This window comes from Scyliorhinus canicula, chromosome 1 (assembly GCF_902713615.1).
Source record: "Scyliorhinus canicula chromosome 1, sScyCan1.1, whole genome shotgun sequence".
Classification (NCBI taxonomy): domain Eukaryota; kingdom Metazoa; phylum Chordata; class Chondrichthyes; order Carcharhiniformes; family Scyliorhinidae; genus Scyliorhinus; species Scyliorhinus canicula.
In genome coordinates this window covers 136,283,435-136,308,433 of record NC_052146.1, presented here as the reverse complement: position 1 = coordinate 136,308,433, position 24,999 = coordinate 136,283,435, and the positions used below count along the sequence as shown (strand labels likewise).

Here is a 24,999-nt window from a genome sequence, read left to right as displayed (position 1 = left end):
AGACACCATCTCTTCCATTGGTCATGAACTTCTGGGAACAAGTGGCAATTTTCAGATTCTGTAGTGGGGGCTCGGGCCAGTGTCAACAGTTGACATGGGGAGGCAAAACAGTGCCTTGGATACGGTCACCTTTGGGGATTGGAAGTAAAAACGCATGGTGGAAGTATGGAGCCAATGACAGAGTTCTTGAAAGGTTCTCACCGACTCCCAGTTGAGAACCCTGCTCTAGCACATATTAATGCGCAATTGTGTACTAAAGAAATGAGGAAAAAGTTATAAACCATCTGTAAAACAAGCGTATGCTTGTGTATTGTGTCTAGGCCTTTCCTCAGACTCTAGTTTCAACAAGTCCATTTCCATTTACAGCATTATGCTTTAATAATTTACTTGCAATTTCTAACCATTGGAGCAGTTTTATTTTGAATTCTAAAACTAACCACATGAAGAAACAATTTAATATTTCAGTTAAGCAGAATGAAAGACAGACCAACTTACTGAATCTTCCCAAAATACAAAATTAGGAATCATCAAGTTGATGTTTGTATTTGTTTAATGAGTTTCAATGAAACAAATGGCATTTAATGGTAAATTAAAATAATTTTCTAAACAAAGGAGACGTGGTATCCACAAACAATACATCTAATACACAGAACACTTCAGTAATTAGCAAATGCTACCGCAATGAGCAAAGAACATTATTTGCTTTGCAAAGAGCCAATTAGCCTCGTCACTAGCTGTCCTGTATTTGTTAGGCAAGCACATGAATATCAAATATGATTTTAGAATTTCTCATGAAAGTATTTTTGCGAGCGATTAGAAAAGATGCGTCCTCTGCTAATTTAAAATCTAGACTTCTGGGATTCCAATTCATGTTGCAGCAAATACCATGGCAAAACTAAACTGTTCAAAGCACCGACTACTTTCAAACCTTAAAAAAAAATTGAGCTCCACACAAGTCTTAATTTTGAACTTTATTCTGTCATTTATATCCAGCAATTTATTTTGTTCCCCGGGATATTCGACTGCACCAGGAATCAGCTAGTATGATACACTTCCAGGAAACAAGCTATTCATTTTATAACTCAACTTTAATTTGTAATACTCAGGGAATTATAAAGGCAAAACTGTAAAAGAATCAGATGGGAAAGGGTTCAAAAACATGACTGACTAGATTGCAGGAAAGCTTTCCTCCGAAAATACAGGCACACAGAAACAAACATGCTTTACTGTCATCCAAGACTTGTTTAAATTTAGCCCACTGATTTCCTATTCCTCTTTACCATCTCCTCCCATTACAGGATTAATTGACATACCACTTTTGGAAAACAAAGTTCACATTTTGTTCTGGTGGTCTTTCCTCACAGTAATGTCATTTAGTACATCTCATTCCATTCTATAAATTAACATCCTTCATTTTAGCCTTTTCTCTCGTAAACTTTGAGATTGCAGTGTTCTTTAATGCAGTGCAATGGAACGGGATATTCCATTTCTCTCATCCCTGACCAAAGTAGTTCAGAGAACGTTTTCTTTTACCTTCCATGAAAGAATTGACAAAGTACATACAATGTAAAATTGTTGGGTGGAAGGCACTGTTCTTAACTACAGTACTGGTTGTTTGAAAGATTTTCTAGTAGTGAAGAGTTTACTTAAAACTAGGGCTTGAAACCAACAATTGAAAATCAAAATCAAATCCACAGGCTGAAGAAACACTGAACTGATTAAAAGGATCATTTCAAAATTAGTCCCAATACGTAATGGATATCAACAAGGGAACTAGAATTAGAGGAGAGCCAAGAAAATTGATTACTGGAAGGTTTTGAAAGGACAAGCATCTCTTAAATAATTATTATGGTACAATGACAGCTGCCCCATAGTGATCACGGTGAATTATTTAATTTTGTCAAATTCAGGACTTCTAGCCATCTCTGTTCTCAATGACCAGAGCCAAAGTTCTGTTATGTTGTCTTTTGCTACACTAAGACCAAAGTCACATCTGAACATGGCAAGATGAATTTGCAGCTATAGTTTCTAATTTTGTCTAAATTGATCTTAAAGCACAAGGGCATTTTAATTGATTTAAGATTGTAAAATATAACCAAATAATGCAACTGCATGCAATTAAAAATGCCTACAACTGGAGAAAACAAATTGACAAGAAAGCATAATCTCCAGAGTGTGAATTCACTTCCAAGATTCTAGTACTGCTTCCCCGTCTAATGAATACTATAAAAATTTGAAGGTGTGGGATCATAACTAGGGGGTACATAATTGCATTTTGCAACACCCATATTCTACAGTAGCCAAGTGTTTATAAAACACTGTCAGCTTCATCCATGTGTCCTTAATTCTGACAAATGTAATCCTAAGACATTTTTACCATCTAGTTGTTTTTAAATAAGGCCACTAGATTTATTAACACAAGTCAACTAAATCACAAGTAGGTAATAAAACTCAGGTAAACAAGCAAATGCAAGACTAACACAGGTTACAAATCAATGTTCACGGTATAAATTGGGGATGCAGAATCCTAAGTATTTAAACTAAATAGGATATAAAAGGAGATGTCTAGTTTAGGTCATTTTTTTTATTTTTTTTAAACTAAGCTTGTTAACACTACACAGGGCAATAAACATACAAAGAGCAAGGTAAAAGTTGCACTTTTTGGTTAGGTATGCTTAAAAAAACCAAACATTCATTGCAATTCATTCTAACTGCTAAACAAACCCTGTTATTCCTGCACATTGTGAAAACCTGTCATAACACAATGATGGGTCAAATAATGCCAGTTTGTCCATGTACATTTGTAACCTGTCTAACCTGATAGTGACAATCTATACATTTGATACTGTTGTCTGGATACAGAATATCAAAAACAGCTGGATTTAGAGTTCAATCTGATTGGGTATGCAATTAAGAGTATGCAATTAAGAGTCCGACACAAGCCAATTCTATTCCAAATAGGCCAGTTTCCTGAAACTCAGCCCATGATCAAATCCATTTTGTGATCATATACATATTGTACTAGAAAATTGAATATGTAACATATGATAAAGGTCAATATTTATCAGAGATTTAGAAACATTTTACATTAGAAAATGTAATTTGGGCAACAGCCTTTGAAGAGCCAGCTCAAATAATCTTGAAGACATATCCAATTGCCAAAAGTTGACAAATAAGATTGAAAGTCTATCTAAAATTCCTGGTACAACAAGTAAAATGTATCACTATTGTTTAAACAGACAAACTCTACAAAAACTGAGCTTAAACCAAGAACACAGGAAAATTTAAGGCAATTTTAGCCCATTTAGCCCCCCTTTGTACCATTTCACAAATGATTAGTGGCTTTTCCATCTTCAGGAGATAAATTTAGTACAAACAAATCCCTGACAATTTAGTACAAACAATCCCTGACAACCATCAATTCCCCCTTCCAAGATATCTAATTTGAGACCAAAATTAGCATTGGTATAGTGACTTCCACATGTATATAATTCATATATGGTTTGGCCTGTGAACCATGAATGTTCATATTCTTGGCTCAGTCAATTTCTGCTTCAGACCATCATGTATGGGTTTTATGTGCCATTTGCAGGACTCCAATTCAAAGTTTGGACCCAATGACTAGATTGGATATGCACACTCCACTTACTGCAAAGTAGCAGTGTTACAGATGTTTTCAGCTGACAGTAACAATGCTCCATTGAATTAAAAAAAAAATCTAATCTACAAGAAATGGAGATTTCTGCAATATTACTGTAGTGCACTGTATTTTCCAATCAGTACAGAGAAACTGAAATTTCTACTTTAATGTTCAAAATTCAGATTTAGCACTTGTGACAGAACTTTAATCCTTCCGAAAGGTTTGCACAGTATCAATCCCATTTTCAGTGCCATTTCTTAAAGCAGATTAACTGTTGCTTGGTATTCAGCATCTTGAACTGGAAATAAATGGCAGGTTATTCTCATAGTAGCAGAGTTAGCAGTGGAAAGTAGACAGATTTCTGTACTGATAGCACATTGACTGGTAAAGTCAGATTTTTTTTTGTGTTTTTGTTTCATTTTAAACAAGAGGTAGGGTGGGCCAGCAGTGAAGAGTTAAAATCCCTCAAGTAGAAGGTGGGTAAAACATGGCACCAAAATTAGTTCTCATAAGTACAGCAGCTGACTTGAGGTGAAAGCCAACACCCGTCCAATCACAAAATGCTTCAAGACACATCTGTAAGAAAAAAGAAAACACTTAAGTATAAATAAACCTTAAAACACTCTGGTCCAGTCATCCAGATAGCAAAAGTTTCTACAATTCACTATTCAAACTAATACAGACTAATATTAATCATTCAAGGCAGACTATTATGTTTACAGAAGTTTATTATCCAATGTTATGCAAAGGCAAAAGGCATTAAGGCAACATTTAGAACTTCGTTACAATAGTTAATACAGTTGCCCAATAGCATCAATTTGCATACATTGCAGAAACCATAATTAACCAGGGTTTTTTTTTAAAAAAAAAGCAGTGTTTGCAGTTTTTATCCTTTGCATCTTAATTACAATTCTGGAATTCAACAAAACCAAATTGTGCCAAACCCATAATTTTCCAGCGAAATCCATTCATTAAAAGTATGTTTTTGCTGGGGAGTGAAGATATTTATTGCGTCCCTTCCCCACTCTTTCTTGACAGCAATAATTTACACTGGGCTGCACCATTGGATGCCAGCTGCCCTCTAGCGCCTCAAAGCAGTCATTCTTCACACTTAACTGTAGACAGTGAGTGTTGCCAGGTTTTTCCAAAACAAGATAGATTCACTCAAACCCACTACACAGGATCCCATAATATTGGATTCAAATCAGTGTCACTGCGTATCAAGAGTAAAACATCCCGCCCTACGCTTTCCTAATCCATGCAAGAAAAGGTCGACTTGCAGTAACCAGATTGTTACATTCAATTGAGATCCAATTACTCAGCATCGTCAGTCTTCCCAATGCACAACTGCTGGTGGAAGCTATTGTTTAGGTTCAGACATCTATTTATTTCAAAGATTTAGCCCGAGCATGTTGGACATCAGTCCTTCACTTGACTGTTCTGTTCTTAAAGATCACCCAATCTCACCTCAACAATGATCATCTGCTCTGCTCCTGCGTGCACATCAGTCCCAGATTTTCTACTCAAATGTTTTCCTGGCTGCCCTTCCTTCCACTACCTGATGCGAACTTCAACACATAGAAAATTCAGTGCAGAATAGACTACATGCAGCCAAGCCCGACTTAGCCACAGTCAACAATGATAGTGATGGATATCAATTTACCTTGCCCTTTCCAATTTCTAACCTCTTTCAGCCTTACAAAACCTCATCAGAATTGTTTCTCAGAATCTCAACCCCTGTGGTCCACCACCTCACCCTCATTTCACCATTTAATCGGCACGACCATCAACCATTTAGGCCCATGCTCTAGAATTTCTCCCCTTTAAAAAGGAGTGGTGTCGTGGTATTGTCACTAAACTAATTTGGAGGATTTATTATCACCAGTCATATTTAGTATTCAAAATGACTGTATGAAAGAGGAATTCAAAACTCGGTTGGGGTATGACCTGCAAAACAATTTAGTTAAGAATATGTGGATAATTTTTAAACTGCAGTTGTGTGGCATGTATTAATTTGTGATCTATTCATGTTACAAGTAAACAGTGATTATTTCAGCTGTTTCAGCTAACTGGAATCTTGCTACTGTTCAATTCAAAAGTTGAATAATTCAGATTCCATTCCTAGGCTCTCAATGCAAACAGACATAGTTGCTGATTTACATACATTTATACAAAAAAAAAAATCAGAATCCAGAAATTTTTGCTGAACATTTAGGGTTATACAAACAAGATAGAGAAAAAAGCAAAATACGGCAGATGCTGAAAATATGAGACAACGAAAATAGGAGTGTTCTGCTATTTCCAATTGCATCTCCTCTCAGCCCATCTTTTGTTTCCACCATATTTGTTTTTGGCTGGCACCATCTTTTTTGCTATTTAACCTTTGCTGCCTTCCATTCCCATCATATAACTTTCCTTTTGTTCACCGTTGCTGCCGCCACCCCCCCCCCCCCCCCCCCCCCGCCCCCCCCCCCCCCCCGCCCCCCACCTCAACCCCAATAAGACTTCACTGCCTCTGTACTTGCTTAAAGCAGATTACATCTAACTTGTTCCAGCTCTGATGAAAGGTCATGCACATGACAAATTCATACCTCTTCCACGCCAATGCTGCTTGGCTTGCAGAGTACTTTCTATTTAAAGAAAAAAACATCACGGCGGCACAGTGGTGAGCACTGCTGCCTCACAGCGCCAGGGATCCGGGTTCAATTCTTGCTTTGGGCGACTGCAAGTTTCCACGTTCTCCAGTGTCTGAGTGGGTTTCCACCGGGTGCTCTGGTTTCCTTCCACAGTCCAAAGATATACAGGATAGGTGGGTTACAGGGATAGGGCAGGTAGGTTGGCCTGTTGGCCTAGGTATGGTGCTCCTTCAGAGGATCGGTTCAGACTCGATGGGCCAATTGGACTCCTTCTGCAACTAGGGATTCTATGCTTCGAACTGAGAGTTGCACACCAAAAATATATGCTGACAAGTGTGGCTTGGACCTAAAACCCTATGCACCAAGGAGGTCAAGATTCCTAATGTAACTCAATCGCCTTTTGAATCATTACAAGCCAGAAACCATTTTACAGCCTTTTGAAAAAAAAATTATGTAATGTGGAAACTGGTAGTTAAAATTGTATAATATGTCAAATAAGTTAAGTGATTGCAGATGTTTATGGCAAACAAGTTAAGTGATTGCAGATGCTTAATAATCCTTGGCAGATATAACCATTCGGCTCTGGCACCAACTGTGAAAACTGTTTGCACCTTCAGTATCTCTGCATCCTTTTTATGATACGGAGGCCAGATTGGTATCCAATACAGCAAGTACTCAATAAAATTCCATGAAGCCTTATGGATTCCATATTGAACAACACTTGGAAGGAAGCCCTGCAATGAAGTCCCCTGTCTGAAGCACATCTGCAAGATGGAGTTGATAGTATTACCTCTGGCTGAGCTCTCAAAATTGGGCTTGCATAAGTGGGTGAGTAAAATCAACAAGTAAATAACCTGTGTGACCTTAACCTCAATCTACATATCACAGATGCAACTCTGCATGACTGCATTGGTACAAGTTAGCATTACACAGTTCAAATCCAGTCTTCATACCAAGGATACCCTCTATTTGTGTCATGTGGCACTATCACCATCCACCATGCTAAGCAGAAAGGATCAACAGATCTAGCAGCACAAATTGGCATTTACAAGGTGCCTTGAACCATCAGCAGCATAATTATATAACACTTGAATCTGCAACTTGTAGCCAAGCATTTTCTTGTTTCTCATCAAACAAGGTTCAAAAGGTTTGAGAACCATTTTGCATTCAGATCGATTCAGATTCCCGTTCAGATCGATTCAGATTCTCAAAGGTAGGGCTCCATACCTACTGGCCAACCTGGTAAGGTTACAACACAGCTCATTAGCTGCATGCGAGAGCCAAGCAATAGTACAAGGAATAGAATAACTCTGCGCTTTTTGCCATACCTAGTCATGAACTCGGTGAACAGTTAAGGAATAAGAGGCAGTTTAATGAAGTTTACCCATCTTCGACAATGGCAGAACACAACAGAGTGCAAAGACGAGGTGGAAGTGTTTGCAATAATGTTCAGCCCAAATGCTAAAAGGATAATCCTTCTTGCCTTCTGCCCAAGGTCCCCATCACTGAACAATTTGCATTTATAAAAGTCAGCCAGCCTTCAGAAAATAAGATCCACTTCATCACACGATATCGAGGAATTAAAGACTCTAGGCAGCAATGACATCTTTGCTGTGCTGAAAAATTGTGCCCCGAACCAGCTACACCTCTAGCTAAGCTAGTCAAGTACTGGCATCTATTCCGTAATGTAGAAAACTGACAAGGTAATCCAGTGTACAAAAAAAAGGTACAAATCAAACCTAGCCAATTACTGGCCTATCAACCTGTTTCCAAGTACTGGGACTTATCATAGAATCTAGTGCAGAAGGAGGCCACTCGGACCATCAAGTCTGCAGCGGCCTTTGGAAAGAGCACTCTAACCAAGCCCACACCTCCACCCTATCTCCGTAACCCAGTAACCTAACCCCACCCAACCTTTTTTCGGACACAGAGCAATTTAGCATGGCCAATCCACCTAACCTGTACATCTATGGACTGTGGGAGGAAACCGGAGCACCCGGAGGAAATTTGGACTGTGGGAGGAAACCAGAGCACCCGGGGGAAACCCAGGCAGACACGGGGAGAGCGTGCAGACTCTGCACAGACAGTGACCCAAGCCGGGAAATGAACCTGGGACCCTGGAGCTGAGGCAACTGTGCTAACCACTGTGCTACCCTTGGCATCAACACTGCTATCAAGCAGCACTGCTCAGCAAGGCACAGTAGCTAGCTAGCACTGCTGCCTCACACACCAGGGACCCAGGTTTGATTCAGACCTTGGGTGACTGTGTGGAGTTGTCATTCGCCCAGTGTCTGCGGGGGTTTCCTCCTGGTGCTCCAATTTCCTCCCAAAGTTCAAAGATGTGCGGGTTAGGTGGATTGACCATGCTAATTTTACCCTTCGGTTAGGTGGGGTTACAGGGATAGGGTAGGGGAGTGGGCCTAGGTGGGGTGCTCTTTCGGAGAATCGGTGCAGACACAATGGGCCGATTGACCTCCTTCTGCACAGAAGGGATTTGCAAATAAATAATCTAACTGATTCTCAGTTCTGCCAGGATCACTGGCTCTAGCTTGGAAATAAACTAACTGAATTAAAGAGGCAAAGTGAAAAATGACAGTCCATGACATCAAGGCAACATCGTTCAGTGTGGTGCAAAGGAACGCTGGTAAAAACATCACAATTTGAAAGAGATATTCTCCAATTGCTGGAGGCATAACTGGAACAAAGCAAGATGGCTGGGGTTGTTGGAGGCCAATCTTAGGCAGAGGGGATCAATGCAAGAGTTCTTCAAGGAAGTGTTCTCGGCCCAACCATCTCCACCTGCTTTAAATGATTTACCCTTCAAAAAGCTCAGAAATGAGATTGATGGTGTTTACAATGTTAAGCTCCATACAATCATCCTCTATGAAGCAGGGTGCGCCTACATGCCAAAAGACCTGAACAACATCCAGGTCTGGGCTGTTAAAATGGCACGGTAGCACAGTGGTTAGTACTGTTGCTTCACAGCACCAGGGTCCCAGATTCGAATCCCGGCTTGGGTCACTGTCTGTGTGAAGTCTGCACGCTCTCCCTGTGTTTATGTGGGTTTCCTCTGGGTGCTCCGGTTTCCTGCCACAAGTCCCAAAAGACGTGCTCGTTAGCCACAAGTCCCAAAAGACATGCTTGTTAGGTGAATTGGACATTCGGAATTCTCCCTCAATGTACCCAAACTGGCGCTGGAATGTGGCGACTTGGGCTTTTCACAGTAAGTTAAATTGCAGTGTTAATGTAAGCCTACTTGTGACAATAAAGATTATTATTATAATAAAACGACAACCAACATTCGCATCACACAAACAACCAGCTCCAACAAGAAAATAATGAACTGCTTTTCCACAATGTTCCAATAACCGTATCAAAATTCTGGGGGGTGGGGGTCAGTATTCATTAAAAATCTAACTACAGTAGCCTTTTAAATGCTACGACTACCTACTGGAGTTCAGAGGTTGGATATTTTGTACAGAGTTGCTCACCTGATTTAAATCCTCTCCATAGGATTTACAGTGTAGGAGGCCATTCGGCCGATCAAGTCTGCATTGGCTCTTGGAAAGAGCATCCTACTTAAGCCCACACCTCCACCCTATCCCCACAACCCAGCAACCCCATCTAACCGAAGGGCAATTTAGCATGGCCAATCTACCTAACCTGCACATCTTTGAACTGTGGGAGGAAACCGGAGAACCCAGAGGAAACCCACGTAGATACGGAGAGAACGTGCAGACTCTGCACAGACAGTGACCCAAGCGGGAATTAAACCTGGGACCCTGGCGCTGTGAAGCCATAATGCTAACCAATGTGTTACCGTGCTGCTTCAAGGCACAAGTTAAAAGCTTGCTGAAATATTCTCCACTTGCCAGTGCAAATACAAAAACACAGGGAACCCAAGACCATCAAGGACAAAGAAGTCTGGTTGACTAGTACTTCAATCTCTAGTCTAAACATCTACCACTCAGCAAGCTGTAGTAATGTATACCATCTAAAGTATGCACTGCAGCAGCATCCCAAAGCTTCTTTGGCTGCTCCCATCAAGCCTCACTCATCCACAAGAGCAAGGACAGACTGCATAAAAAAGTGCTCTTAATCAACAAGATTCCAATTTGCATACCATCAGGGGCTGGTTTAGCACAGTGGGCTAAACAGCTGGCATGTAATGCAGAACAATGCCAGCAGCGCAGGTTCAATTCCCATACCAGTCTCCCCGAACAGGGGCCAGAATGCGGCAACTAGGGGCTTTTCACAGTAACTTCATTGAAGTCTACTTGTGACAATAAGCGATTATTATTATTATTATTATCCTGATGGTGTTGTATTTCCCTCACCATGTGTTAAAATCATGAACTTCCTACCTGACAGCATTGGAGGAGTACCTTTTCCATATAGATGGCAGTGGCTTTAAAAAATGTATACACATACTTGATTGAATCAAAACTTGCTGCTGTACAAACCATTGGGAATTTCAGCAATCTAAAGGCTATGCAGATGTTTACAAGAGCCAGATCAAACCTGGGACCTCGGCGCCGTGAGACTGTAGTGCTATCTCTGAAGGTTGTATTCAAGTGGATAGAGCTGTGAAGAAGACCTATAGTGTGTTTATTAACAGGAGGCTTGAGTTTAAGAGCCGTGGGGTTATGCTGCAACTGTACAGGACCCTGGTGAGACCACATTTGAAAAATGAAAATAAAAAAAGTAGTGCGCACAGTTCTGGTCACCTCATTATAGGAAGGGTGTGGAAGCATTGGAAAGGGTGCAAAGGAGATTTACCAGGATGCTGCCTGGATTGGAGGGTAGGTCTTATGAGGAAAAGCTGAGGGAGCTAGGGCTTTTCTCACTGGAGTGAAGGAGGATGAGAGGCGACTTAATAGAGGTTTATAACATGATGAAGGGGATAGATAGAGTGGACGTTCAAAGACTATTTCCTTATGTGGAAGTAGCTGTTACAAGGGGGCATAACCTACAAGGTTCGGGGTGGGAGATATAGGAGGGATGTCCGATATAGGTTCTTTACTCAGAGTGGTTAGAGTGTGGAACGGACTGCCTGCTGTGATAGTGGAGTGGGACACTTTAGGAACTTTCAAGCGGTTATTGGATAGGCACATGGAGCACATCAGAATGACAGGGAGCGGGATAGTTTGATCTTTGTTTTGGACAAAGCTCGGCACAACAACGAGGGCCGAAGGGCCTGTTCTGTGCTGTACTGTTCTATGTTCTATGCAGTTTATATCGCTAATAAAGATTACATTTCTTAACCCTTCAAACAATTAGGAAAAAGTGTAACTCAAAAGCAAACCTGGAATCACAATGATCAAAGTTACATTATGCAAATCTGACATGCAGATCTTCATATTTAGGGTCTAACTGACAGGCTAAAATGGTTAGATCCAAGTTCAATGGCTCTCATCTTCAAAACAAAAAGGGCTCCAATTCAATTAAAAATTCTTTAGCCTATAAGTCGTTTACACTTACAACTTGCAGGTCGTTCGCCATATCGTCTCATAATCTGGTCGTGTGTGAATTTCACAAAAGCATCATATTGTTCTGAAAAAGAAGATTGCTTAATTTAATAAATTAAGAATTTGGTGCTAAAGGAAAAATGCTTGGATCCAATTTAACTGCGATGGTTACAAAGTATGCTTTGCACACAAGTCCATGTTATTAAAATCAAATTATTAGAAATTCATACTTTGAAGGCAAGGCTTATGAAATTTTCTACTGGACCAATTTTTAAAAATCTACTTAAAGATTAACTTTTCACTGTTCCTTAGACATGCATATCCATTCATATCAGGCCAAAATTATTCATAGGGCTCAACATAAAATAAGTGTTTGCCACACCAGATGGACAAGGTCGGTTCAAGTGTGGTTAGGAGGACCAGAGTTTCCTTTTGTTTGGAGTGTAAATTATGCTGTGTTGGTTCAACTCAATTGTTTTGTAACAAAGTCAATCACATTAAGCCCCGCTCCTCAGTAGAGGCATGCATACTATAACTTTTCCAGAAGGACCAAGTAACAAACAGCTTGGGCAGCTTAAAGTAGCTCCTACTTGCTGCATAATGTGTCATGGGCCAAGACAATTTCTTCTTTTAGCTCTTAACCAATTTCTACCCCTTTGGACCACAAAAAGGTGCTCACAGCAAGTCTCTAAATTACCCACAAAGTCATTGACAAAGAGGAAGCATAAAAAAGGTGAGGAAAGAAAAATAAAGACAGAAGCAAAGGAAAAAGGCGTAATTGAAGTACTTTGTTGATCTACAGCCGGGAAAATTTGCAAGCTGAAATTTTAGCTGGTGTTAAACTAAAATAATTTCCCGTTAACTTGAAAATTAATTCAATTTTAATACTGCATATTCATTTTGTTAACAGGAAAATGAACTTCTGCATACAGGTTGAGGTTGGAGGGAGAGAAAATACTTTGGACTAAAATTTATTTCAACTGAAAACAAAATTTTTCAAATTAACTTCAAATTAAATTGCAGGTTTGAGAAAAGAGTGCTACTTTCATTATTACAATTCGAAGCATTTTCAAAATTGGAAGTTATTGTTACAGCTTTTGAAGAGACTTGTCTCTATCTAGTTGTACTATCATTCACATATTTCAGCCTTTTTTTAGATACGCCCTAAACAAAATGCATTTACAGGATTTCCACAAGCCTGTGTATGCAGACTACATGAAATATGGTTGCTGCCGTTCATGAGCTGAAACTTCATCCATTCATATTTTGCCCATTACTCTCATTCTCCATGTCACAATGCTTCTTTCCAGCTCTCGACTTAAGTGAACAATTTTTGTGATGCTCCTACCTGCAAGCTTTGTATTTAGAACTTGTTCATATTCCTCCCGGATCTTGCTTTCATGGTCTTTAAGCAGACGCTCACAGATTATTCCAACCTGTCGTAATGTGAACAAGGGCTGATCTTTTTTAGATAACGTCCCTATATTATAAAAAGAAATGATCTCAGTTCCAGATATATAAAATTCAGTCCAATAAATAGATTTTTCAGCCTCTGGCCAATAAAACTGATATATATTAATGTGGTCCTCTACAGACCTTTAATGTTGCATGCTTTTGTTAAAACTAACCTGTACAGATTCTCCAGCCAAACTGCACAACACAACAAAATATTATAGCTGCACATATATAACCATGGGCAAATCTTACAGATTCATCTAAAAATGAGCAAGTTTCCAGATAACTAAATAGAATAAATTAGTATTTTTACATAAATGTTCAACTCACTTTCAAAGTCATGATGTCAAAACAGGCCGAAAAGAACAAAAAAGGAAGAGATCGGAGAAAAGGGACGCATGAAGTGGAATTATTTCTCCTCTTTTTTGAAAAGCCTGGAGATTCCAGACTTTTTAGTATGCATTTCCTCTCTTTCCTGCTTGCCCAGTCAGACAAAGATTTCCAACTTGTTCAGTGTTTTTTCCCATTAATCAAGTTAGTTTTGTGCTAGAAAAAAAAATTGAAACTTCTAGGGCGGGATTCTCTCAGCCCTGGGCCAGAGAATCCCCACGACTGGCGCGAATCGCGCCACACCGCCCTGATGCCGGCACGCGATTCTCCAGAGGGGAGAATTGGTGCCATTGGCGCCGGCGTGGTTGGCGCCGTGCTGGTCGGGGGCCGCTCTACGCAGCCGGGCTGCGGATTCTCAGCCCGGGATGGGCCGCGCGGTCGTCGAAAAAACACCCGCCGGCGCCGTCCACACCTGCTCTCAGCTGACGGGAACACGCCATGGAAAGGTCGGGGGGGGGGGGGGGGGTGGCCTCCGATGTGGCCTGGCCCATGATCGGAGCCCACCGATAGGCAGGCTGGCTTCTGGCTGGGGACCTCCTTTCTTCCACGCTAGCACCTGTAGTCCTGCGTCATGTTTCTTCGGGCCGACACGTTGAAGGAAGCCACTGTGCATGCGCGCATTGGCGCCGGTGCCACGGCGCATGCGCAGATCCCGTGGCGCCCAGTTGATGCAGGGATCAGCAGCTGGAGCAGCGTGAACCGCTCCAGTGCCATGCTGGCGCCCTGTAGGGGCCAGAAACGCCAATTTGGAGGCCGTGTTGACGCCATCGAGAAACACAACGGTGTCAACACAACCTCAGGATCACAGAATCCCGCCCTTAATATTTCAATGGAAGCAAATTTAATAACAAATTAAACACAGGAGCATTAGCAAGTCATTGAAACCCATGACCTATCCCTTAACTGCAGTGGTAACAGCCAGTTCTCATGCCTCCGTCTGTGCAGTGGACCCACTATTTCCACTGGCCCTTTCCATTTATTATTAGAGCCTGTACAACCCAACTATTTCCACATTATTGATAAAAGTCTCGATTGTTGACTAGAGTTAAACAACGTCTGCCAGCACATACAGAGAATGTGTTCTCAACAAGGGTTTGCTGCATCAAAGTCAGTGGTTCCAACTGTTAGATGGACATGTTTCCCTATTGGTCAGGTGAATTTGCAGCATTTAAAGCAGATGGAAATACCGAAGCAGACAAGATTCCAATTCACAACGGTCGACTATGAAGGCAGAGTTTCAACCTTGCAAACCCATGCTTCAAATTGGCACAACTACACCTCAAAGAGGATTAGTCACTCCTGTTTATTTCCAAAGATTGTTGGCACAGAAACAAAGGGATTTGGTAATTTCCCATTGCACAACTAAGTCTTCGTTTTAATGAATGGCAAAGGCAATATCTGTAATTTGCTGTTTTCAGTGTCACTGTCTGCATTTTCAGTGTTTGTTGAACCATTAAATCATTTAAGATAGACCATATTAAAAGTTCTCCCTCCTTGAGCCAAAAAGAGATTTCTTGGTGATCCTCAGCCCTCAGCTCTTTTTCCCCCATTTTGTTGCACCATAAAATTCACATATTGCTATCTACTGCCAATATGATATTCTGGGCTGACTCAAGTATGAAGGAGATGAAAGCTTCCTTAAACAGCCATGCTCTTTTACTTGCAGTATTTGTTCTTCTTGCATTCGGTCACTCCGTCAACACTTACCTTCTTGCTCCAGTATCATCTTGCTCCAGTATCATCTTCCCTTTCTTTAATTATGGAAGGCAGTGGCGTTGTGATAGTGTCGTTGGACTAGTAATCCAGAGACCCAGGGTAATGCCCTGGGGACCTGGGTTCAAATCCCATCAGGGCAGATAGATGGTGGAATTGGAATTCAATAAAAAATAAATAAATTTGGAATTAAAAGTCTAATGATGATCATGAAACCATTGCCAATTGCCTTAAAAACCCATTTGGTTCACCAACGTCCTTTAGGGAAGGAAATCTGCCATCCTTTTCTGGTCTGGCCTACATGTGGCTCCAAACCCACAGTAATGTCGTTGACTCTTAAATACCCTCAGGCATCAGCGATAAATGGTGGTCCAGCCTGCGAAGCCTACATCCCATAAAACGAATAAAGTTTTAAAAATGGCTGTCTGTCGTTTTGTTAGCTTTTTTGCTCCACCCTCATCTTCCCTGGCTGCATGTCACCTGATGCTTTCCCTTACCAAATAATATGTAGGTGTTTGAGAATATAACTTACGTGAAAACGGATGAGATATGGAAGTTTATTTAAAAATTGGTCACATTCTTTCTTGGAATGTATGATTGAGGCTGGTTAAAACAGGTCTGAGTTACCGTGTCAACAGGGTCAGAGAATCCCCAGCTAAATGCCCAAAGCTGCTTCAGTGGGAACAGTTAGAGGTCAACTAAAGATATAATTTCACAGAGTTTGGTTGAGATTATACCAAGGACCTTAATGAAGTTTGTCAAGACACAAATAAGCAAGACAGACAAACATATAGATAAGAACACAAGAGCAGGAGTAGGCCATCGATCGTTCAAGCCTACTCGTTTTTCAAGATAATTTCAATTCCACTTTTCTGCTTGCTCCCTGCAACTTTCGACTCCACTGAAAATCAAAGATCTATAACTCAGCCTTGAACATATTCAATTACACAGCCGCCATTGCTCCCTGGAGTAAAGAATTCCCGAAATTAAGGAGCCTCAAGAGAAAATGCTCCTCATATTAGCCTTAAATAGGACACCCCTATTCTAAACCATGTTCCCACCCTCAGTTCTAGATTCCCCCATAAAAGAGCAAACATCTTCTCAGCATTTACCCAGTTAAGCTCCCTCAGAATTATGTGCGCTTCAATAAGATTGCTTCTTGGAGTTTAGGAGAATGAGACACATGGTCAAGCCTTTCCTCTAAGACAACACTTTAAAATCGGAGGATTGGCTCAAGCTCACTAGCAAGAACGATACACTTCCAGGAGGCCGATCGGAGATCTGCACAATATGACACATGGGGCATTTGTCGTCATGTAGGATGTCTGGTTGTGTATCAGTTCGGATCATGGCATGTTCTTTTCATCACGCTTGCATTACCTCTTCATTTTGTTGTTGTTGGGCCTCAAAATGCGGAGATCCATCTCACAGACACTGCCACCATCTGGTTCAGTCCAAGATAATGGTCATCAGGCATTGATGTCAATTTTACATTGCTTCGGCTTTCAAGCACATCCTTGAAGTGCTTCTTCTGTCCTCCTTGTCTGTTTGCCCTGACTGAACTGGGAGAAGACAGCCTGCATCTGATATATGAACCCAATGAAGCTGTAGATCCCTCAGGGGATCAAACACGAAACGATACTCGGGTGTGGTCTCAGCAAAGCTCTGCACAGTTGCAGAAAAAAAACAAACTTTCTTTTATATTTTACCACTCTTACAATAAAGGCCAACATTCTATTTGCCATCTTGTACCGTAGCATTCGCCATTCAAATATTTTATTTCTCTATTCTTGCTACCAAAGTGTTTAAATAATGCCACACCTGCTCACTTTCTTACCAGTGTAACTTTACAGACTCTGTCCTTCTCACAACTTGCTTTTCCCACCTATTATTTTTGATCAGCAAACTTAGAAATTATCCATTTATCCCAACTGTTGTGTTTCCCGTTAATTAGCCAATCCTCCATTCAGGCTAATATCATCACCTCTAATATCTTGTGTAATAGTAACCTTTTATGTGACACCTCGATCAAATTGCTTTTGGAAAGCCAAGCACATGAAATCTTCCCTTCCCCTTTATTCACCTGTGGGTTACAACCTCAACTCTAATAAATTAATCAAACACAATTTCCACTTCGCAAAACCATATTGACTTGTGTTCTGCTACTACATCCTTCATAATCGATTCCTGCGTAGGATTATTTAATGCCGATTTTCCTCCGGAGTTTCCTCCCACAGTCCAAAGATGTGCAGGTTAGGTGGATTGGCCATGCTAAATTGCCCTTAGTGCCCAAAATTGCCCTTCGTGTTGGGTGAGTTACTGGATTATGGGATGGGGTGGAGGTGTGGACTTGGGTGGCGTACTCTTTCCAAGAGCCGGTGCAGACTCGATGGGCCGAATGGCGTCCTTCTGCACTGTAAATTCTGTGATTCTATGATTTTGAACTCAGGATGCCATCGTCAGGAAAGATGGACGCAAGAAAGATTAAAGTGCGAATGAAGTAAGGTTAATGAGTTAATAAAGTGCAGCTAGTATCAAGCCACCCTGAATTTGAATTGATTGAAAAGATTTTGCAGAAATATTTACTCAACTTAGACTGCAAGAAAACAATTTAAAAAATTGAAAGACGACCATTACAATTCCAGATGGAAGGAACAAAGCATCAATAAATGGCAGTTCCAATTTTCTGAACAAAACAAATCTACTCTAAGCACTAGCCTGGTTATGTGGGTGGTGGAAGCAAAAACAATTGATCTCACATGGCACCAAGTATACTGGATGCAAAGTTACAGTATTTACCTAGAAGAAAAATATTTAATAAAATGCTCTTTCCTCTCACTTTAAAATTAGATTTACAAGAGAAGGGGATTAAGACTCTAAAAGGTTTGTTTCCTCGGGGTCGATTTGCAGGATTGTGGGAGCTGGAAGCGAAGTATGGGCTGGAGCAGGGAGAAGTGTTTAGGTATATGCAGGTTTGGGACTTTGCCAGGAAGGAGATACAGAGCTTCCCGGAGGAACCGGCCTCCACGTTGTTGGAGGAGGTGCTGGCGGCAAGTGGACTGGAGAAGGGGACAGTGTCAGCGGTATAAGAAGCTATGTTGGAAAAGGATAAGGCAGTACTGGAGGGGATCAAAGCGAAGTGGAAGGAAGAATTGGGAGAGGTTATAGAGGAGGGGGTCTGGTGTGAGGTGCTCCGGAGAGTGAATGCCTCCACCTCGTGTGAGAGGTTGGGGCTGATACAGCTGAAGGTGGTGTACAGGGCACACCTCACGAGGGCAAGGATGAGCCGATTCTTTGAAGGGGTAGAAAATGTGTGTGAACGTTGCGGGAGGGGGGGGGGGGGGGGGGTGCTAATCACGTTCATATGTTTTGGTCCTGTTCAAAGCTTGGGGAGTACTGGAAGGTGGTGTTTAGGGTAATTTCCAAGGTGGTGCATGTGAAGCTGGACCCGGGAGGCCATATTCGGGGTGTCGGATCAGCCAGGGTTGGAAACGGGTGCGGAGGCAGATATCATAGCCTTCGCCTCATTGATCGCCCAAAGGCGGATCCTGCTGGGATGGAGAGCGGCCTCTCCACCCTGTGCCCTGGCGTGGCGAGGGGACCTGTTGGAATACTTGACCCTTGAGAAGGTTAAGTTCGAACTGAGGGGAAGCTCGGAGGGGTTCTACAAGTCATGGGCACTATTTATTATGCACTTTCATGAACTGGATAACATCGAACATTAGTTTGGGGCGGGGGGGGGGGGGGGGGGGGGGTGGCTGTGTATGTTGATGATGGCTATGGGTAATCCCGGATTCCTTTTTTTTTTCTTTGTCATTTGTTTATGTTAACATGCAGGCTGATGTCTGGGCATGGTGGGAGGATGGGATCGTTGTTACTGTTATGGGATTTGAGATATTTGTTGCTGGTTATTGAGTGTTGTTGGGTGTAAATTCGGGAGAAAAATTGTGAAATAGGAGTGTAAAAATATATTTTTTTAAAATTAGATTTACAACTATTCTTTCCTTTAAAAAGGATCTTTAACAAATGATTGCAGACCTATTTAGCAACATGCTGTTCGGCTTTTAACTTTTTTCTATTTGGCCCTTCCTGTTAAGAAAATGTTATTCCTTTTAGTGAAATGGCAAAGGAGGAAGGAGGTCAAGTTTTTTTAATGTGGACATGGCTGGCTCGGCCCGCATTTATTGTCGAGCCTTATTGTCCCTGAAGATGATGAGCTCCCTTCTTGAACCACTGCAGTCCACGTGATGTAGATACATCCATAGTGCTGATAGTGAGAGAGCTCCCTTGACCCAGTCCCAGAGACATATTTCTAAGTCAGGATGGTGAATAGCTTGGAGGGGGACTTGCAGGTTGTGGTGTTCCCATGCATCTACTGCCCTTGTCTTTCTCGATGGTAGCAGTTGAGTTTTGAAGGTACTATTTACGGAGCCTTGGTGAGTTCCTGCAGTGCATCCTCCAGGTGGTACACATCTACCTCTAGATATGTACCATATGGAGGGGGGAACGTTTGTGGAAGGGGTAGCTGCTTTGTCTTGGATGATGTCGAGCTTTTTGGAGGTGTTGTTGGAGCTGCACTCACCCAGGCAGGTGGAGAATATTCCATCACACTCTTGCCTGGTGCCTCAGACAGTAGACAGGTTTTTGAGAGTCAGGAGACAAGTTACTTGCACCAGGATTCCTAGCCTCTGACCTGCTCTTGTAGCCTCGCTATTTTCCCTGACCCAATGCCTTTTGATTATCAGATTTTAAATTGGTCAATTTTCTCTGGCTCAACACAAATCCAAGACCATAAAGGCAATGGTAAAAGGTGCACAGTATCATCTTCCTATTCGAACATAGCTGCAATTTGGAAGCCCTGTCTAATTATACAATTTAAAGTTTACAAACATTTCAGAAACAGATATTGGGTAGCTTGCTTACCTGGTGAGCTTGGTGCATTTAGTAACAAAGTATTAGGTGATGCCTCAGCTGAACTGTTTGTCTCACTTTGATTAAAACTTCCTTCTAACTGTCTCCTCCATTGGAAGCGGTTATATTCTTGTTTGATGTTCTGAAATATCTGTTCTGCAACGTAAAAAGGGCAAAAGGTTGACCCGAGAAAAATGTAAATGCAAAATACATTAGGAACTAGTAAAACCAAAATTCACAAATTTCATACAACAGTATGCTGTAAATAATTTATAAAACATTGTTTAATATTGTTCTGTATTAATGATGGCAACCCTAGCATGTATTGTGCACTAATTTTCAAATTAGAATAAAAATGTAGTTAAAATGCACCAAAACCTGTAAATTAGAGATACACACTTCAGGTGTTCGTACTTGCAAAATTGTCACTATAGTCAGCAAACAAGATGAGCAAAATATTCAGTGATTAGCTGGAGCTCCTGCAACATTCCATCTTCTCGCACCTTCACTTGGGATCCCTCTTAGCCCCTTCCTCAGGTTCCATTCTTCCGAGGAAGGAGTTGCGCTCCAAAAGCTAGTGATTCAAAACAAACCTTTTGTTTTAAAATTTAGAGTATCCAATTTTTTTTTCCAATTAAGGGACAATTTAGCATGGCCAATCCACCTACCTTGCACATCTTTGGGTTGTGGGGGTGAAACCCACAGACACAGGGAGAATGTGCAAACTCCACATGGAAAGTGACCCAAGGCCGGGAACGAAACAAACCTGTTGGGACTTTAACCTGGTGTTTTAAGACTTCTTACTGTGGCCATCCCAGTCCAACACTAGCATCTCAACATAATTTATTTGATAGGTACACGACTTTGAAACAAACCTACCACAAGCAATTTGGACAATTAGTCCAGTTTTAAGTGTAAACACATACCAGCATTTTTCATCTGGGATCAAATCCATCTTCCAGAAGGTACAAAGAGAACTTGGAAGCAGAGCTTAGTAACTACATTATGAAGTTAATTATAGTATTGGTCTAGTGGATCCTGCTGGTTGAAGTACATAAATGAAAATTGCTTATTGTCACAAGTAGGCTTCAAATGAAGTTACTGTGAAAAGTAAAAGCAGAATAAGGCCAGCAGCGCAGGTTCAATTCCCGTACTGGCCTCCCCGGACAGGCGGCGCCGGAATGCGGTGACTCGGGGCTTTTCACAGTAACTTCATTGAAGCTTACTTGTGACAATAAGCGATTATTATATTATTTCAGTGCAAGAGACCATCTGAACTGGCACTTCTACATGAGAAATTATATTTAAAATGTTGAAATAAAGTATATTCCACAATGTTCATTTCCCAAAAGTAAGGCAGTGAAGGATAGCACTTCAGCCAACTTTATACACAATTATAAAAGCTTTTATTCATGGAGATATATGTCACAAACATGCACTTCCTATTCCAACTACAGTTGGAGTCCGTTCGTATTTAAAGGACAAGTGAAGCCCCAAAAATACCCATCATCTGCATACAGTTAAATTGATATACTACGAACTCCCCTTAATTTTGTTGAGTTCATATGTACAACCAAAATCAAATCCTAGACCTGTTGTAAAACCATTGTATGGAAATATTCCTTCACCCAGGACACCTACCAATTACTTTTTTTTTGCATTTTTTTGTAAAGCAGTTGATGACTTTCATAAATCCATTTAGTTTTAGAGATTTTCTTTCAAGCCAACAAAATTGATTAATCCATAGAATTCCAACAGTAAGGAGGCCATCCGGCCCATCAAATATGCACCTATCTGCCATAAGAGTAAATCACCTAGACCCACTCCTCATCCCTGTAACCCCACGCATTGATCATGGCTAAACCACCTAACCTGCACATCTTTGGACTGTGGGAGGAAACACATGCAGACACGGGGAGAATGTCCACACACAGTCACCAAAGGCCACAATCGAACCCGGGTTCCTGGTGCTGTGAGGCAGCAGTGCTAGCCAGTGCCACCCATCCAGAACATTTTCTCACTTTTTGCAGAGTGCACATTATCCCACAAATATTATTTATATTATTTAGTACAAATCGGACAAATGGAATCTCATATCCAAGCTAAGATCTCCACAAGAGTTAGCGTTTCACCAACCAATCCCTTTATTTTCTTAACTTCCCAAGCTAAAAGGGAACCATTTCCCATTCTCACGCCATCGAAAATAAGACAAAAAGACATTGGAGCAGAATTCGGCCATTCGGCTCATCGAGTCTGCTCCGTCATTCAATCATGGCGGATACGTTTCTCAGCCCATTCTCTCAAATTATTCTCCCCATAATCCCTGATCCAATATTATGGAAACAGAAGCAACAGAATACCCCTTGGGAACAAAGCACATGAAGCATCTCATATGGGGACGGTGTGGATTTATCCAGTTTCAATTAAGAAATGCAGAAACTCTGCAATAGTTTTCAAATTATTCAGTTCAGTGAATGCCTACAAAGCAGACACATCTGGGGAAACACTATTCTAAGATCCAAAAGACAAATGTCATGTTACCAGAAAGCATCAGCACATAACAAAACCAACTCAGAAAAGTTGACCTAACCACAAAACCTCGTTGTGGAAGGAAGGACACAACTTGACATTTTTTACAGTAAAAACAATAGTTTAGTTTCTCATTGACACAAAGTTAATTTGTGTTTGGTTAAAATTGTTAACTTTTGTGCAATATAAATTAAATTTAAAAATTAAAAGAACCCTTGCACCTATCAAAATATCTAGAAAGGCTTTTGGTGGTTTGCAGTAATGCAGTCTTATTCAGTTATACTAGACTTCCACATCATTAAATTGCTGATCGCTGCTACATGGTCACTTGGAAGTGAAAAGAAACCAGGTGCTACCATGTAACATGGCTGTGTTTCAAAAAAACGTACAGATGTGCCCACACCTTAATTGCCCTCGAGAGATTGGCGGTGAGCCATCTTCTTGAACCACTTTAATTCCTGTGGTGTAGGTATACCCACAGTGTGCTGTGAGGGAGGGAGTTCCAGGATTTTGAGCCACTGACAGTGAAGGAACAGTGACATATTTCCAAGTCAGGATGGGGAGTAGCATTTCTAAGCGTTGGTGTTTCCATGTGTCTGCTGCCCTAGTCCTTTTAGATAGTAGCGGTCATGGGTTTGAAAGGTACTGTCTAAGGAGCAATATTAGGAGGGTACAATACTGGTTATTCTGTTGCAGCACTAACACGCCCTCAAATCTGATGCCAATGGCTAGAATGACAAGGAGTGTAAGATTTCTCAAAATCAATGTAGGTACCTGCAATTGACAAGAAACTTGCTAGTTATTGTATTTATCATACTACAAATACTGGAAAACAGAAAACGATGGATACTTCGGTCTAGCAGCACCTGTAGAGAGAAACAAGAGTTAACGTTCCAAGCCCATATGACTTCTTCAGAGAAACGCCATCTCTGTTTCTCTCTCCACAGATGCTGCTAGACCAGCTGTTTTTAAATCGGATTTAGACCCATTTTCCCCTCCATACTTGTGTGATAATTGTGGCTCAATTCAAATTTAATTATGGGAAAATATGCAAGTGTGGAATCTAGAAATTCTGCTTTAACAAGACCTTTTAAACCCAAAATTTTCACATCTCATGCTGATTGGATTCATCAGGTATACAATCAAGTATATGTACAACAAAACTAGTTTGACCTAGTATCTATTTATCAGTACTACAGCAAAATACAATGGCACTGCAAGCCTGATGTCAGTGTGGCCCTCCAGTTGGGTTCATAGGCTAGGAACTAGCTCATTGCCCGTAACAAGACAGTAAGTATTTGGCAGCCAATTCCCCCCCCCCATATGGGCCCGACATCAGGATCTCGAGGACTGCTGGACAATCCAGCCCAACATTCAGAATCGTGATCTTGCTTTTTCTCCCACAGACACTGGCAGATCTACTGAATATTTCTAATCTGATTTCCAGCATCCACAATTTTTACTTGAGTAGTTGAGCAACCATGGTGAATAAATTAGAAGCTTCAATCTAAAATAAAGAAATTAAACATGGCAATCTAGCAAAAAAGTAGCACGGATATAAAAAGTTATGAGGTGCAAAAAGGGATTAAGCAAGAAGCTTGTGAGGGATATTGAAGTTCACAACTACATGTTTTAAAAAAGGAGTCCATAATAGATATGAAATGGGAGATTTTTAAGTGAGCACATGGTATATGTTTACATAGAGCAAGAGGACAAAATGCCAAAGGCACAAAGGAACCTAAAAGCAAGTTAGGGGGAGGAAATCAGAAAAAGAATGCCTGAGCATTTGGACAAGAGCTGATTACATTTGTTTTTACTTCAATGGGTTACTAAAAGTTGTTACAAGGATGCTTATGGATGTTGTCAATATAGAAGAGATGGTAATATTCCACAAATGAGACAGGAAAGAACAATCAATCAGTGCACATGAAATTGGAGGCAGTGTGAATTCGGTCAGTAATTGATTAATTAGGGAGGTAGTGGCGATTCCCAGGATCTATAGTGGGGTATCCATTTTACACCATGTATGAGCAATGACTTGATTAAAAGGAAGAGTTGTATCGCCAAGTTTGCAGTTCAACAATAAGCTAAGAACAGAAGGTTACTCGGACATAAAGCAAGAGGACAAATCTATAACACGGAGCCCAAAATGGGGAACTGTATTCAGTGAATCTGAGAAATTCTAATAGCAAAAGACTAGGAGTAGCAGAGGAGCAAAAGCATTTGAGTGCACAAGTAAACAAATCACTTAAAGCTA

General features: G+C 41.0%; 1 protein-coding gene across 1 annotated transcript in view; it reads right to left on the bottom strand.

Moving 5' to 3' along the window:
* Positions 1 to 532: 532 nt before the first annotated feature.
* Positions 533 to 24,999, bottom strand: part of akirin1 (akirin 1) — a 29,624-nt gene continuing 5,157 nt past the window's right edge. The window contains exons 2-5 of the mRNA XM_038800784.1: positions 20,226 to 20,369; positions 13,093 to 13,224; positions 11,758 to 11,829; positions 533 to 4,216 (exon numbers count right to left, since the gene is read on the bottom strand). Coding sequence (XP_038656712.1) covers positions 4,206 to 4,216; positions 11,758 to 11,829; positions 13,093 to 13,224; positions 20,226 to 20,369 — 359 coding nt within the window. The 3' untranslated portion in view covers positions 533 to 4,205. The remainder of the gene's footprint in view (positions 4,217 to 11,757; positions 11,830 to 13,092; positions 13,225 to 20,225; positions 20,370 to 24,999) is intronic.